This window comes from Giraffa tippelskirchi, chromosome 5 (assembly GCF_054371585.1).
Source record: "Giraffa tippelskirchi isolate mGirTip1 chromosome 5, T2T-mGirTip1v1.2.pri, whole genome shotgun sequence".
NCBI lineage: Eukaryota > Metazoa > Chordata > Mammalia > Artiodactyla > Giraffidae > Giraffa > Giraffa tippelskirchi.
The window spans coordinates 161,464,822-161,479,489 of NC_137279.1; the positions used below are offsets into that span (position 1 = coordinate 161,464,822).

Here is a 14,668-nt window from a genome sequence, read left to right on the forward strand (position 1 = left end):
ACAAAACAAGCTTGACATGCATTGAGGATCCATCCCTATGATCTGCTTGTCTCTCTTCCTAGCCTTCTTGATATACTGTTACCTTTAAAGCCTATTTTCTGGCCATACCAAACATCTTACCACTCCACCCACTGCAGCATGGTAGGCCCCTGTAAACCCCCATACTTTTCTACATAACGTTACTCACAAAACATGGTCCGTGGGCCAACTCCAGCCCACAACCTGTTTTTATAAATCACGTCTGATCAGAACACAGTATGACCCATTCACTTATATACTGTCTCTGATTGCTTTTTCACTAAAATGACAAAGCCGAACAGTTATGACAGATACCAAATAGGAGCAAAGCCAAGAATATTTAGCATCTAACTTTTTACAGAAAAAGACTGCCAATCCCTGATCTAGAATTTTGGCCTCCCACTCACCCCCTGCCCCAGCTTTTCCCTTGGGAAAATTCTATGCATCTTCAGGAGGTATATATTGAATATGCAGATCCATATCTTTAGGGATCAGGATATCTTACTCTTTCTGAAGAATATTCCTATAGTTATATGCCATTTCTCTGTCCTTCAGCATCTCTCAGAGCTTGCTCAAACTCACGTCCATTGAGTCGGTGATGCCATCCAACCATCTCGTCCTCTGTCATCCCCTTCTCCTCCTGCCTTCAATCTTTCCCAGCATCAGGGTCTTTTCTAATGAGTCTGCTCATGAGTCGACTATTACAAAGTCATAAAAATGAATGGATTTTATAGAAGCACTGATAGATGTTATAACTTAACTGAAACTTGAGAAACTTATGCTAACTGAAGGAACCCAGATACAAAATGCCATATACTGTATAATTACATTTTTATGAAATGTCCAGAAGAGACAAATCTGTAGGGACAGAAAGTAGATTGCCAGGGCCTGGGGGTAGGAGAAATGAGTGAATACTAATGATATTGGATTTCTTCGGGGGATGATGAAAATGTTCTGGAATTAGATAGTGATGCTTGTGCATGATCTTGTGAATATATTAAAAATCGCCAAAAAGTACACTTAATATGATAAATATTATGGTATATGAATTACATCTTAATAAGAAAAGTTTTAAATAGTCATAGCTGGATATCATTTTAAATTGTGTAGGTCTAAGTGAGCCATGATAATCTTGTTCTCCCCTTTCCCTGCCTCTCTTATAGCTGCACGTGGTGATGCAACCTAATTCTACCCAGTGATACCTAAGCAGAAGTCAGGTAGGAGAGCTCTTGGAAAAGCTTTTACTCTGCTTGTTAAAAAAAAAAAAAGAAGAAAAAAAAAGGAGACACTGATTTCTTCATTTCTTCCCCATTCTTCTACCATTAAAGGTAGATGTAATGTCTAGAGCTACAGTAATTATCCTGTAACCATGAGATAATTATCATGAAGGAAAAGTCTACAGAACTAAAGATATGCTGGTTTTGACATGGTCAAACCACCTTTGGACTTTCATTTAGGAGTGCTAGAGTAGGAAATCAAGCCTACTTGTTTAAGCCACTGTAAAATGGTATATTGAAGGGCATATTGTTAAACAAGTTAATTTAATATAACATCCAAAAAATTCCTAGCACTTGCTAAGTACTCCATAACTGTTAGGTATTATTGTTGTCATTAGAATTCAGTGTTTCTCAACCAGTTTTTCACCATCAACCCCATTAAAGAGAATTTTCAGACATTCCTTTACTTCCCTGCCCTCATCAAGTTTTAACACCTGCATACCTGTTTACAATGTTAGGTACGGCTGAGTTTTAGAAGGCCACAAACCATTTTAATGCCTGAGATTTTTTCATCCTCCAAAAACCAATGTTTGCACTCTTGCAGATATACTCCTGATCCATGCTTCTTCCTCACTGCAACTCACTGATTTAAATGAGAGTTTCTTAGAGTTATGAAGCGGAATGCATTCCTAATTGATTCATCCTCCTCCACTGCAACCAATGGATTTAAGTAAGAGTTGACATGATTGTATAGACCCCACCCCACTGGCCATGACAGATTCCCCTGGGAACGGACACTTGCCTAAAGCTGAGACCATTATAACATATCATGCCCATGGGTATAGTTTAATCAATAAAGAGGGTAGACCTGACTCATATGAAAATAATCAAAATCTTTCCCCAGGGTTTTGGAACTTGTTGTTCTCCATTGTAGAAGCTACAGTATGTGAGCCTGAGAATTCCCTGCAGAGATGTAGGGGAACCTGGGCAACAGGAATGAAGGCAGCATTTACAAACAGGAGACAAGGTTGGTGATAAGAAAATGAATAAAACATAATAGCATGGACCTAAAGAAGGTCCCAGACTAGTAGAGAAAGGAATTGCAACACAATGTACTAAATGCTGGGAAGAGCCTTGGGCTACAGGTGCTCGAGGAGAAGCACTGGTGGGGTCCCAGAGGCTTCCACGGGATGAGAATCAAGAGAACCGAGCCTATGGCCACATCATAAGAAATGACATAAGATGGTCTGTCCACAGTCAAGCCAGCACTGCTGTAGCTGCTAATTTCCACACCTCAGTAAGGCAGAGAGCACAATATTAGCCAACAATAATAATTTGGAGGCTGGTACCAACATATCTGGGCTTCCCTGGTGGCTGAGATGGTAAAGAATCTGCCTGCAAAAGGGAGACCTGGGTTGAGACCCTGGGTTGGGAACATCCCCTGGAGAAGGGAATGGCTACCCATTTTAATGTTCTTGCCTAGAGAATCCCATGAACAGAGGAGCTTGGCAGGCTATAGTCCTTGGGATCACAAAGAGTTGGACATGACTGAATGACTAACACACCAACATATTTATTAATAGCCTTTGTGGATGTTTGTGTTGATGGTAGGGAAACTGTAATACAGAAAAAGTATAGTGAAAAAAAAAAGTATTATCTCACAACATAGTTATATCTGTTTTGTATAGAAAAAGAGCTTCACTGAGGTATACTGATCATTTTACTGTAGTTTCTTCCAGCCTTTCCCAAGGCCCTGTCAACAGCACTGAAATACTCTCTTTTGAGCCTCTCCAAAACTTTGTGGTGTAGCATTAGCCTTGCTCCTGTCATGTGATGAGGAAACATGGGCTTGGTGAAATTGGAAGAACTGAGAATTGCCCAGTGAGTAGGTGGAGCAGATGTGATTTTGTACCAGACTCTGACTCCAAAGCACAGCACCCCCCACCACCACCTGACTCCTCCACAAATATCTGACCACAAGCAGCAGCAGTCAGAAGGAACACCTCCATGTCCCAGCACCTTCCATCTGCCTCTCCAGATCCACTCTCTAACCTTCTCCCTGCTGCTTTCTGATCAGGATGTATTTGGTGTGGATCACACCAAAAGTCTCTCTGCCCTCTGGCCTGGGTTTGGCCAATGTGGGGGTGGGGGGGCACTGAGGGGTATCAGCAGGCAAGTGGGAAGTGTGGCCTGGACGTGGCTCTCTACCGAAGGTCACACTGCTGAACCTCTCCATACATAATCTCTCCGGGACCTGGTGACACACCCGCCCCTTGCCCTTGACACAAGCTCCACATTTGGTAGCCTGGGGCTCTTGCACACTATCTTTGTGGCTACCCCACACTTGCCCACTCTTCTCAAATTACCTCACTGGAGTGTGCCACCAGCTTCTTGCAGGGACTCTGGCTGATGCTCTGACAAAACAAAATGGACACAGGCATCCCAGAGGGGACTGGATGAATACCAGTGGAACTTTCTCCCACCTTCTCACTCTTCTCATAACAGCAGGTTCCGGAAAGGGAACACAAAGAAGAGCTATGAACATGTGGAGATGGAGGTTAAGAATACATCCATCTCATTCCTCAGAATCCTGCCTGATCTGTATACCCTGAATGGATGTAAGATGTTGCCAGGTAACCAGAATCTGGATGAAGCAGTATTTGTGGTGAAGATCTAGGACTTAAAAAAAGCTTTTTTCCCAGATTGAGCAGGATGCCAGGTTGCTATTAATCAACTTCTGCTTTCCACCCCTGCCCTCTGTTCTCTTCCTGGTCTTTCAAAAGCTGAACTTTCTGCACCAACAGAATAGATCAAATTCATTTCAGCATAGGAAGGTTAAGTGCTGTCAACACCAAGTTCCATTTCCTCTTAACTAGTAAGAACAAGTGGCAATATAGTCACGTTAGAAGAAAAATTCAAACACGTTTTGATAGAGTTATCTTCACAATTTCCGTCTTTCCAATGGATTTTTGTAAGGGATATATACTTAAGGATCATGAAATTTCTGGAGAGAGAAAAACATCAGGAAGTGACCTGGGACAACCCTTAAACTGATCTTGGCCTTATGACTTTACCTCAAAACCCAAAAGTAAAACTCTCTTGCCAAAAAAATGCCCCAAAGTATAAATGGAAACCTTTTTATATTTTTCCCCCAATGAACTAAGTTTGCTAGATCTCAATAAAATTATCAGCTTTTTCTTAAAGATGAAAAAAGATGACAGAGTGCTTGTTTGTGCTGTTTAATCAACAGGCATAAATGATGGTGTTGTTAATGTAGCACCTCTGGTCACCTTTTAAGGCTGGCTTCTTCTTTATTTGATAAATAAACCTTGTTCAGCTCTTTCTCCCTACTTGCTCATCCTCATTTTCTCTCCTCAAATGAACATAACCAAATAATCAGTGACTTACACTGATTTTATGTCCCAGATACACTGACTGTGTCCCTTTCACTCTGTCACTAAGGAGTTCATGCTCTCTTGATTGTCTCAGTTGGGCAGAGCAGGGCTTCTCAGTCTTGTCACTCCTGCCATTTGGGGCTGCATAGTTCTTTGTTCTGGGGGACTGTCTTGTTAGTAGAGGATGTTTAGCAGTACCTCTAGCCTCTATTACTAAGATGCCAACAGCACCCCCCCAATGTCTACAGACTTTGCCAAGTGTCCCCTGAGAAGCAAAATCACCCGGGTTAAGAACCACTGGTTCTTAGGTTCCAGGTTCAGGTTCCTATTGGGGCCACCTGCACATGCTCTTCGCCCTTCGGCATTTATCCACCTTATAAGGGACAGCCATGCCATCCCTCTGCTTAAACCATGCCCTGACTACTCCCCATTTACTCTATACTGAAATCTAAACTCTTCAGAAAAAATATAAAAAGACCCCCTGATTGGGCCCCACTGGCTTCTCTAGCCCCTACAAGCTCTGTGTGCTGTAGGTGGACAGGAGTTATGCCAGTTTTCCAATATCCCATGTAGTTATCACATCTCCAGGCATTTCCTCTTCCTGCAACTCCCTCCTTCCTTCTATCCACACTGAACTGTCCCCTTTTCTTACTTCCCACTTGGAGAAATTTTCAACTGCTTTCTACAATAGAGGTTCCAAACTCTAGTGTATACAAGGTCAGGTTTGTTGTAGTTCAGTCGCTAAGTCGGTCTGATTCTTTGTGACTCCGTGGACTGCAGCATGCAAGGCTCCTCTGTCCTCCACTGTCTCCCAGTGTTTCCCCAAATTCATGTCCACTGAGTCAGTGATGCTATCTAGCCATCTCATCCTCTGCCATCCCCTTCTCCTTTTGCCTTCAATCTTTCCCAGAATCAGGGTCTTTTCCAATGAGCTTGCTCTTTGCATCAAATGGCCAAAGTATTGGAGCTTCAGCTTCAGCAACAGTCCTTTCAATGAATATCTGATTTCCTTTATGAATGACTGGTCAGTCGGGGTCAGGATGGTTAACATAAATGGGTAGAGCTGAGAGGACTGTGGAACAGTCCCCCACAAATAAATGCAGCCCCTGCCAGTCAGTTTCTCCAGTTCTAGGATATTGTTTCATGCAGAGAATGGCCCAGCATTGCCAAATATGAGAAGCTGAAGCATTTTTATATTGGGGTACCTGAATTTTTTTTAAATAAATAAATGAACACGGAGTGGCTGAAACAAGACACATCTACAGGCAAAACCTGTTGACCATCACTTGCCATTTACACTCTAAAGATCTCTAAGCATTTATCACTATGCTCAGAGTGTTTACATTCCTGTTTTCTCTATAAGCATGACAGTATCTTAAGGTCAAAAGGTCTGGTCCCTGTTTCTTTCATTTATTTATTTGTTTTAATTCACATAACATTTTTCTTCTTTATCCCACCTAATTGTTCACTCATCCATCCAACTCACCAACAGATAGAATCACATTTCTATAAGCACTCTGTTAAGAAGGCAAAAACAAAGAGACATGGCCCCTGGTCTCAAAGTGTTCCTAGGCCAGTGAGCAGAGACACAAACAAATGATGATAATACACACACTCATGAGAATATTTTGAAGGAATCACATACTCAAAGCACAACACTCAGACAGCAGAAAAAGCACTGAACTACCCCTGGTTGAGTCAAGTTGGCTTCAGATAAGATTTGAGCCAAAGGCAGAAATATGCCTCTTGGTAAGTGAGAGTGTTACAGGCCACACTAACAATCTGTGCTGTGGTGTGGAGGTAAGAGACATGGCACATTAGAGGAACTACAGTAACATAGTTCTGATTTGAAACAGGGAATAAAACGAGTGAAAGTTCACAGTATATCACTCTTAAATGGGCAGTATTCAGTGCAGTTCTTGGCACCCAAAAGATACTCAAAAAGTATCTGTTTCATTCATTCATTCATTCAAAAACTGGGCAGGAAGGAATGCTGACCAAGCACAGCTTGACAATAATTAAGCAGTCCTGTAGACCTGAGAGCTATGGTGCGGGAATACATAAGAGGAGTTGACTGAGGAACTATTTAGTTAAGTTCAGTTCAGTTTAGTCGCTCAGTCGTGTCCGACTCTGAGACCCCATGAACTGCAGCACGCCAGGCCTCCCTGTCCATCACTAACTTCTTAAAGCCACCCAAACCCATGTCCATCGAAGTCAGTGATGCCATCCAGCCATGTCATCCTCTGTTGTCCCCTTCTTCTCCTGCCCCCAATCCTTCCCAGCATCAGGGTCTTTTCCAATGAGTCAGCTATTCACATCAGGTGGTCAAAGTATTGGAGTTTCAGCTTCAACATCAGTCCTTCCAATGAACACCCAGGACTGATCTTCTGTACAATGGATTGGTTGGATCTCCCTGCAGTCCAAGGGACTCTCAAGAGTCTTCTGCAACACCACAGTTCGAAAGCATCAATTCTTCAGCGCTCAGCTTTCTTCACCATCCAACTCTCATATCCATACATGACCACTAGAAAAATCATAGCCTTGACTAGACGGACCTTTGTTGGCAAACTAATGTCTCTGCTTTTTAGTATACTATCTAGGATGGTCATAACCTTCCTTCCAAGGAGTAAGCATCTTTTAATTTCATGGCTGCAATCACCATCTGCAGTGATTTTGGAGCCCAGAAAAATAAAGTCAGCCACTGTTTCCACATCCATCAGCCATGAAGCGATGGGACCTGATGCCATGATCTTAGTTTTCTGAATGTTGAGCTTTGAACCAACTTTTTCACTCTCCACTTTCACTTTCATCAAGAGGCTCTTTAGTTCTTCAATTTCTGCCATAAGGGTGGTGTTATCTGCATATCTGAGGTTATTGATATTTCTCCTGGCAATCTTGATTCCAGCTTGTGCTTCTTCCAGCCCAGCGTTTCTCATGATGTACTCTGTATATAAGTTAAATAAGCAGGGTGACAATATACTGCCTTGACGTACTCCTTTTCCTATTTGGAACCAGTCTGTTGTTCCATTTCTAGTTCTAACTGTTGCTTCCTGACCTGCATACAGGTTTCTCAAGAGGCAGTTCAGATGGTCTGGTATTCCCACCTCTTTCAGAATTTTCCACAGTTTGTTGTGATCCACAGTCAAAGGCTTTGGCATACTCAATAAAGCAGAAGTATATGTTTTTCTGGAACTCTCTTGCTTCTTCAGTGATCCAACGGATGTTGGCAATTTGATCTCTGGTTCCTCTGCCTTTTCTAAAACCAGCTTGAACATTTGGAAGTTCATGGTTCATGTACTATTGAAGCCTGACTTGGAAAATTTTGAGCATTACTTTTCTAGCGTGTGAGATGAGCACAATTGTGTGGAAGTTGGACCATTCTTTGGCATTGCCTTTCTTTGGGATTGGAATGAAAACTGACCTTTCCAGTCCTTTGGCCACTGCTGAAGAAATGAAGTGAAGTGAAGTCACTCAGTTGTGTCCGACTCTTTGCGACCCCATCGACTGTAGCCTACTAGGCTTCTCCGTCCATGGGATTTTCCAGGCAAGAATACTGGAGTGGGTTTCCATTTCCTTCTCCAGGGGATATTCCCAACCCAGGGATGGAACCCGGGTCTCCTGCATTGAAGCCAGATGCTTTACCATCTGAGCCACCAGGGAAGTGAGTTTTCCAAATCTGCTGGCATATTGAGTGCAGCACTTTCACAGCATCATCTTTTAGTATTTGAAATAGCTCAACTGGAACTCCATCACCTCCACTAGCTTTGATTGTAGTGATGCTTCCTAAGGCCCACTTGACTTCACATTCCAGGATGTCTGGCTCTAGGTGAGTGATCACATCAACGTGTCTGGGTCGTAAAGAACTTTTTTGTACAATTCTTCTGTGTATTCTTGCCACCTCTTTTTAATATCTTCTGCTTCTGTTAGGTCCCTACCATTTCTGTCCTTTATGGAGCCCATCTTTGCATGAAATGTTCCCTTGGTATCTCTCATTTTCCTGAAAAGATCTCTAGTCTTTCCTATTCTATTGTTTTCCTCTATTTCTTTGCATTGATCGCTGAGGAATGCTTTCTTATCTCTCCTTGCTATTCTTTGGAACTCTGCATTCAAATGGGTATATCTTTCCTTTTCTCCTTTGCTTTTCCCTTCCTGTCTTTTCACAGCTATTTGTATGGCCTACTCAGACAGCCATTTTGTCTTTTTGCATTTCTTTTTCTTGGGGATGGTCTTGATTCCTGTCTCCTGTACAATGTCACGAATCTCCATCCATAGTTCATCAGGTATTCTGTCTATCAGATCTAGTCCCTTAAATCTATTTCTCACTTCTACTGGATAGTCATAAGGGATTTAATTTAGGTCATATCTGACTGGTCTAGTGGTTTTCTCCACTTTCTTCAATTTCAGTCTGAATTTGGCAATAAGGAGTTCACGATCTGAGCCACAGTCAGCTCCCAGTCTTGTTTTTGCTGACTGTATAGACCTTCTCCATCTTTGGCTGCAAAGAAAATAATCAATCTGATTTCGATGCTGACCATCTGGTGAGATCCATGTGTAGAGTCTTCTCTTGTGTTGTTGGAAGAGGGTGTTTGCTATGACTGGTGCATTCTCTTGGCAAAACTCTATTAGCCTTTGCCCTGCTTCATTCTGTACTCCAAGGCCAAATTTGCCTGTTATTCCAGGTGTTTCTTGACTTCTTAGTTTTGCATTCTAGTCCCCTATAATGAAAAGGACATCTTTTTTGGGTGTTAGTTCTAGAAGGTCTTGTAGGTCTTCATAGAGCTGTTCAACTTCAGCTTCTTCGGCGTTACTGGTCGGGGCATAGACTTGAATTACCGTGATACTGAATGGTTTGCCTTGGAAACGAACAGAGATCATTCTGTCGTTTTTGAGATTGCCTCCTAATACTGCATTTCGGACTCTTGTGTTGACTATGATGGCTACTCCATTTCTTCTAAGGGATTCCTGCCCACAGTAGTAGATATAATGGTCATTTGAGTTAAATTCACCCATTCCAGTCCATCTTAGTTCACTGATTACTAGAATGTTGATGTTCACTCTTGTCATTTCCTGTTTGATCACTTCCAATTTGCCCTGATTCATGGACCTAACATTCCAGGTTCCTATGCAATATTGCTCTTTACAGTATAGAATCTTGCTTCTATCACTAGTCCCATTCACAATTGGGTGTTGTTTTTGCTTTGGCTCCATCCCTTCCTTCTTTCTGCAGTTATTTCTCCGCTGATCTCCAGTAGCATAGTGGGCACCTACTTACCTGGGAAGTTCATCTTTCAGTGTCCTATCTTTTTGCCTTTTCATACTGTTCCTCATACTGAGGAACGGTTACCTGATGTAATATAAGAACTATTCATTTGATACAGTAATAATAGTAATAAGTGACATTTATAGTAAAGTAATGCTCAAAACTCTCCAAGCCAGGATTCAGCAATACGTGAACCGTGAACTTTCAGATGTTCAAGCTGGTTTTAGAAAAGGTAGGGGAACCAGAGATCAAATTGCCAACATCCGATGGATCATCGAAAAAGCAAGAGAGTTCCAGAAAAACATCTATTTCTGCTTCATTGACTATGCCAAAGCCTTTGACTGTGTGGATCACAGTAAACTGTAGAAAATTCTGAAAGAGATGGGAATACCAGACCATCTGACCTGTCTCTTGAGAAACCTGTATGCAGGTCAGGAAGCAATAGTTAGAACTGGGCGTGGAACAACAGACTGGTTCCAAATAGGAAAAGGAGTACATCAAGGCTGTATATTGTCACCTTGCTTATTTAACTTATATACAGAGTACATCATGAGAAATGCTGGGCTGGAGGAAGCACAAGCTGGAATCAAGACTGCCTGGAGAAATAGCAATAATCCCAGATATGCAGATGACACCACCCTTATGGCAGAAAGAGAGGAACTAAAAAAGTGTCTTGATGAAAGTGAAAGAGGAAAGTGAAAAAGTTGGCTTAAAGCTTAACATTCAGATAACTAAGATCATGGCATCTGGTCCCATCACTTCATTGCAAATAGATGGGGAAACAGTGTAAACAGTGTCAGACTTTATTTTTGGGGGCTCCAAAATCACTGCAGATGGTGACTGCAGCCATGAAATTAAAAGACGCTTACTCCTTGGAAGGAAAGTTATGACCAGCCTAGATAGCATATTGAAAAGCAGAAGCATTACTTTACCAACAAAGGTCCATCTAGTCAAGGCTATGGTTTTTCCAGCAGTCATGTATGGCTGTGAGAGTTGAACTGTAAAGAAGGCTGAGCGCTGAAGAATTGATGCTTTTGAACTGTGGTGTTGCAGAAGACTCTTGAGAGTCCTTTGGACTGCAAGGAGATCCAACCAGTCCATCCTAAAGGAGATGAGTCCTGGGTGTTCATTGGAAGGACTGATGTTGAAGCTGAAACTCCAATACTTTGGCCACCTCATGCAAAGAGTTGACTCATTGGAAAAGACCCTAATGCTGGCTAGGATTGGGGGCAGGAGGAGAAGTGGACAACAGAGGATGAGATGGCTGGATGGCATCACCGATTCGATGGACATGAGTTTGGGTAAACTCCGGGAGTTGGTGATGGACAGGGAGGCCTGGCGTGCTGCAGTTATGGGGTTGCAAAGAGTCGGACACGACTGAGTGACTGAACTGAACTGATAGGCCAAGTACTTAACTAAAGGTTTCACCAGCATTATCTAATCAATGGACATAAGGTTCCTATGCAGTATTATTATTCCCACTTTACAGACTAAAAATAGGCTCAGAGAAAGGACCTGGGGCTCAAACCCAGGAATATCTGAATCCAAAGTTCAATGTGTTATTCAACACAGTTTTGTTTTGTTTTGTTTTTTTTATAAATTTATTTATTTTAGTTGGGGGCTAATTACTTTACAATATTGTAATATTTTAGCCCTTGTCTCATGCATCGAACATGGAATGGTGTTCTGTTTCACATATGATAATATACATGTTTCAATGCTATTCCCCCAGAACGTCCCACCCTCACCTTCTCCCTCAGAGTCCATAAAATTGTTCTATGCATCTGTGTCTCTTATTTTTTAATGGAAAAAAATCCCTGAGGATTTCTTGCAAAGGCTTTTGTATGTGTTTGAACCCAGAGCATCAGAGTATTAAGGAATAAGCTTGCTCTGTTTGTGGGTGACTAAAATTTGTCCAAAATAAAAGTTACCTTCTAAAGTAGGCAGAGAACTGACCACCCACTGGGAATTGCCACATAGGCATAATGCTGTTGCCAGCAGCTCTCAATTAAAAACAATACAAAACTCTCTAGAAAAAGTCGTGGACGGGGGAGGCAGGGGGAATCTCCTTCGAGAGCTAGCCCAGGCCAGGCCTGTCTGCTGGGGACAGCTGGGTGAAGCTATCAGAAGACCCAGATGACCTACAGAGAACCCATCCAATATTGAGACTCCGAGACAGTAGGTAACAGGTTCCTTGTTACAGGGGGTAAATTTTTATTTACTTTCAGAGACCTGGTCTCCCTTATATGTCATATTTGTAAATGACATTAAAGTGTCTTCAGTGTGAACACTGAAATTTCACAATTTGTAATGAACTTCCGTGTGATTCAGCCAATTTCAGTTCAGTTCAGTCACTCAGTCATTTCTCACTATTTGCAACCCCATGGACTGCAACACGCCCGGCTTCCCTGTCCATCACCAACTCCCAGAGCTTGTTCAAACTTATGTCCATCAACTTGGTGATGCCATCCAACCATCTCATCCTCTGAAGCTCCAATACTTTGGCCACCTGATGTGAAGAACTGACTCACTGGAAAAGACCCTGATGCTGGGAAACACTGAAGGCAGGAGAAGGGGATAACAGTTGATTTCATGGATAAAGCAAATGTATCTAAAACAAGGAGCTAAAATTCACAAGGGCAAGATGTGTTTTCAAACACCCATTGAGTACCTATCAAGCACCATTTTATATAAAGATGATATTGTAACCGAGGGAAAAAAAATTATATATAGGTAGCAACTTACTAGAAGAGGTCTGCTATAAGGAAATCTAGGTAATTCTAGTTGATTACTTCCACTTCTTATCCATTTGTCATTTGTTTTCTATTTTTAAAACATTTTGGTTTTTTCCCATTATTATTGAGGAATAATTAACAAATATAATTGTGTACATATTAAAGTATACAACATGATTTGACATACATATATATATATACACTGTGCAATGATGATCAAGATCATACACTTGTTACTTATATCTCCTATAATACAGATGAACAGTTCATTATTTTATACTGATAAAGAATACACATTCAGTAATTAACATCACCTGGGTTCAAACTTCCACTCTGCCACTTGCTACTATGTGATTTGGACAAATGACAAGTTTTCTCCAAGTCTCAGTTTTCATCATCTGTAAAATGGGTGTAATAATGGAAACTTAGATATATTCCTTCCAAAGCTACCTGAATGTCCAAATTAATGTTGTAGAAGAATGGGAAAGAAGGCACATTGAAAAACATTTAGAAAGTAACATAAACAAGTCACAGAGATGGACTTCTGAATACGACATTCGTCAGAAAGGCAGGCATCAAGAACGAAGCCAGGTTTCAGCCTGGATCCCTCAGAAAAGATAGTGAATCACTTGAATGAAGCAAGCAGAAAAGAGTCAGGTTGGTGAGGAAAGTGAATCTGGGACCTTCTGGTGGAGACAACAGGGGAAAGCTACCTATGTCCTGTGGCCACTTGTATTTTGAAGAAGAGTTCTGGAAATACAGATTTGGAAGTCACGGGCTCATAAACCAACAAAAAACCAAGCCATGTACACTGAGTTACTCCAGAAAGAATATTTCAGCAGAAGTTGCAAACCAGTGGCCCATGGACCACATCTGGAACACAGACTTGTTTTTTTTGGCCTCCACCGAGTTCTAAAAAAAGCTTCAGCCAACATACAAAAATCTTAAGATTGCAACTCTTTTAAAAATTGGATTTTTGGTTTGTCTTGAAAAACTTGACTATTTTTGGTTTGTCTTTGCAATACGGGGCCAGCATCCCCTCTCGAGATCATTTCAGGAAGCCCCCTTGAGACCAGGCTCACGCGACACAGTTCACTGTAGTTGTCCCCACTCACAAGGTGTGGACGTGTACAGTTACCTCAGCTTGTGTTTCTCTTATGCTATCTTCTGGGATCCCACAGAAATGTGAGTTTGTGTCTTTTGTTATACACTTCCTGGCAGAAAAGAAAGAGAAATGAACCAAGGTCAGGAGCCTCTGAAAACTCACATAAAGAGACTCCAGAAGAGGAATCTGTGAATGAGACACAGACATAAGTGTCAGAAAGGTGTAAGCATGCGAATTATCATCAAGGTCAAGGGAATAGAAGGGTCACTGATTCATTCTTGATTACTCTTTGCCTGAAACTCCCCTCCCCCACACCAGCAAGTCTTTTCAGCATCAACTTCATAATAGATTCCCACTCTCAACACTTTCCATCATCTTTATGACTGTGGTCCAAAGCACAGTCATTTCTCACTTGGATTACTGCAACTGCTGCTTGCCTGTTTCTACCCTTATCTCCCTACAATCCTTGCTCCACAGCAGCTAGAAACAGCTCCTTAAAATGTAAATCAGATCATGTCACTCTTCTGGCAAAACTATGCAGTGGCCTAGAATCAGCTGATTCCAAGGCTGGACAAGGAAAGTACTAAGTGACATCCTATGGCGCCTGGAAGTAAACATGTCTTCAAAAAAAGATGGGGCACAGAAGGACACAGGAGCCGACATGAAGGGGTTCCCAATGGTTAAGTCAAAGACTGTTTAGGCAACAAAATAATGATAATAATGGATTATAACCAACAGAATAAAATAAGAATTCAGAGGCACGTATTGATAATAATAAATAAATATTTGAAAGAATAAATAAGTAACAGACAAGGGGAAAGTCACTAACAGGACAGTTCCAGTTAATGAATATAAAAGAAATTATAAACATAGAAAAACACTACCTGGCAAAACCAAAGGAATAATTGTCTCAAGCAAGAATTAATAATGAATACTAA

At 41.6% G+C, this 14,668-nt stretch overlaps 1 protein-coding gene across 17 annotated transcripts in view; it reads right to left on the reverse strand.

Moving 5' to 3' along the window:
- The window catches only part of FGGY (FGGY carbohydrate kinase domain containing), a 486,984-nt gene that overhangs the window by 350,558 nt on the left and 121,758 nt on the right, over positions 1-14,668 (reverse strand). The window contains exon 1 of one of the 17 annotated variants that reach the window (XM_081486698.1): positions 3,602-3,840. The exons of the other annotated variants lie outside the window; for them this stretch is intronic. Coding sequence (XP_081342824.1) covers positions 3,602-3,780 — 179 coding nt within the window. The 5' untranslated portion in view covers positions 3,781-3,840. Of the gene's footprint in view, positions 1-3,601; positions 3,841-14,668 lie in introns of those variants that run through there. 17 annotated transcript variants of the gene reach the window in all.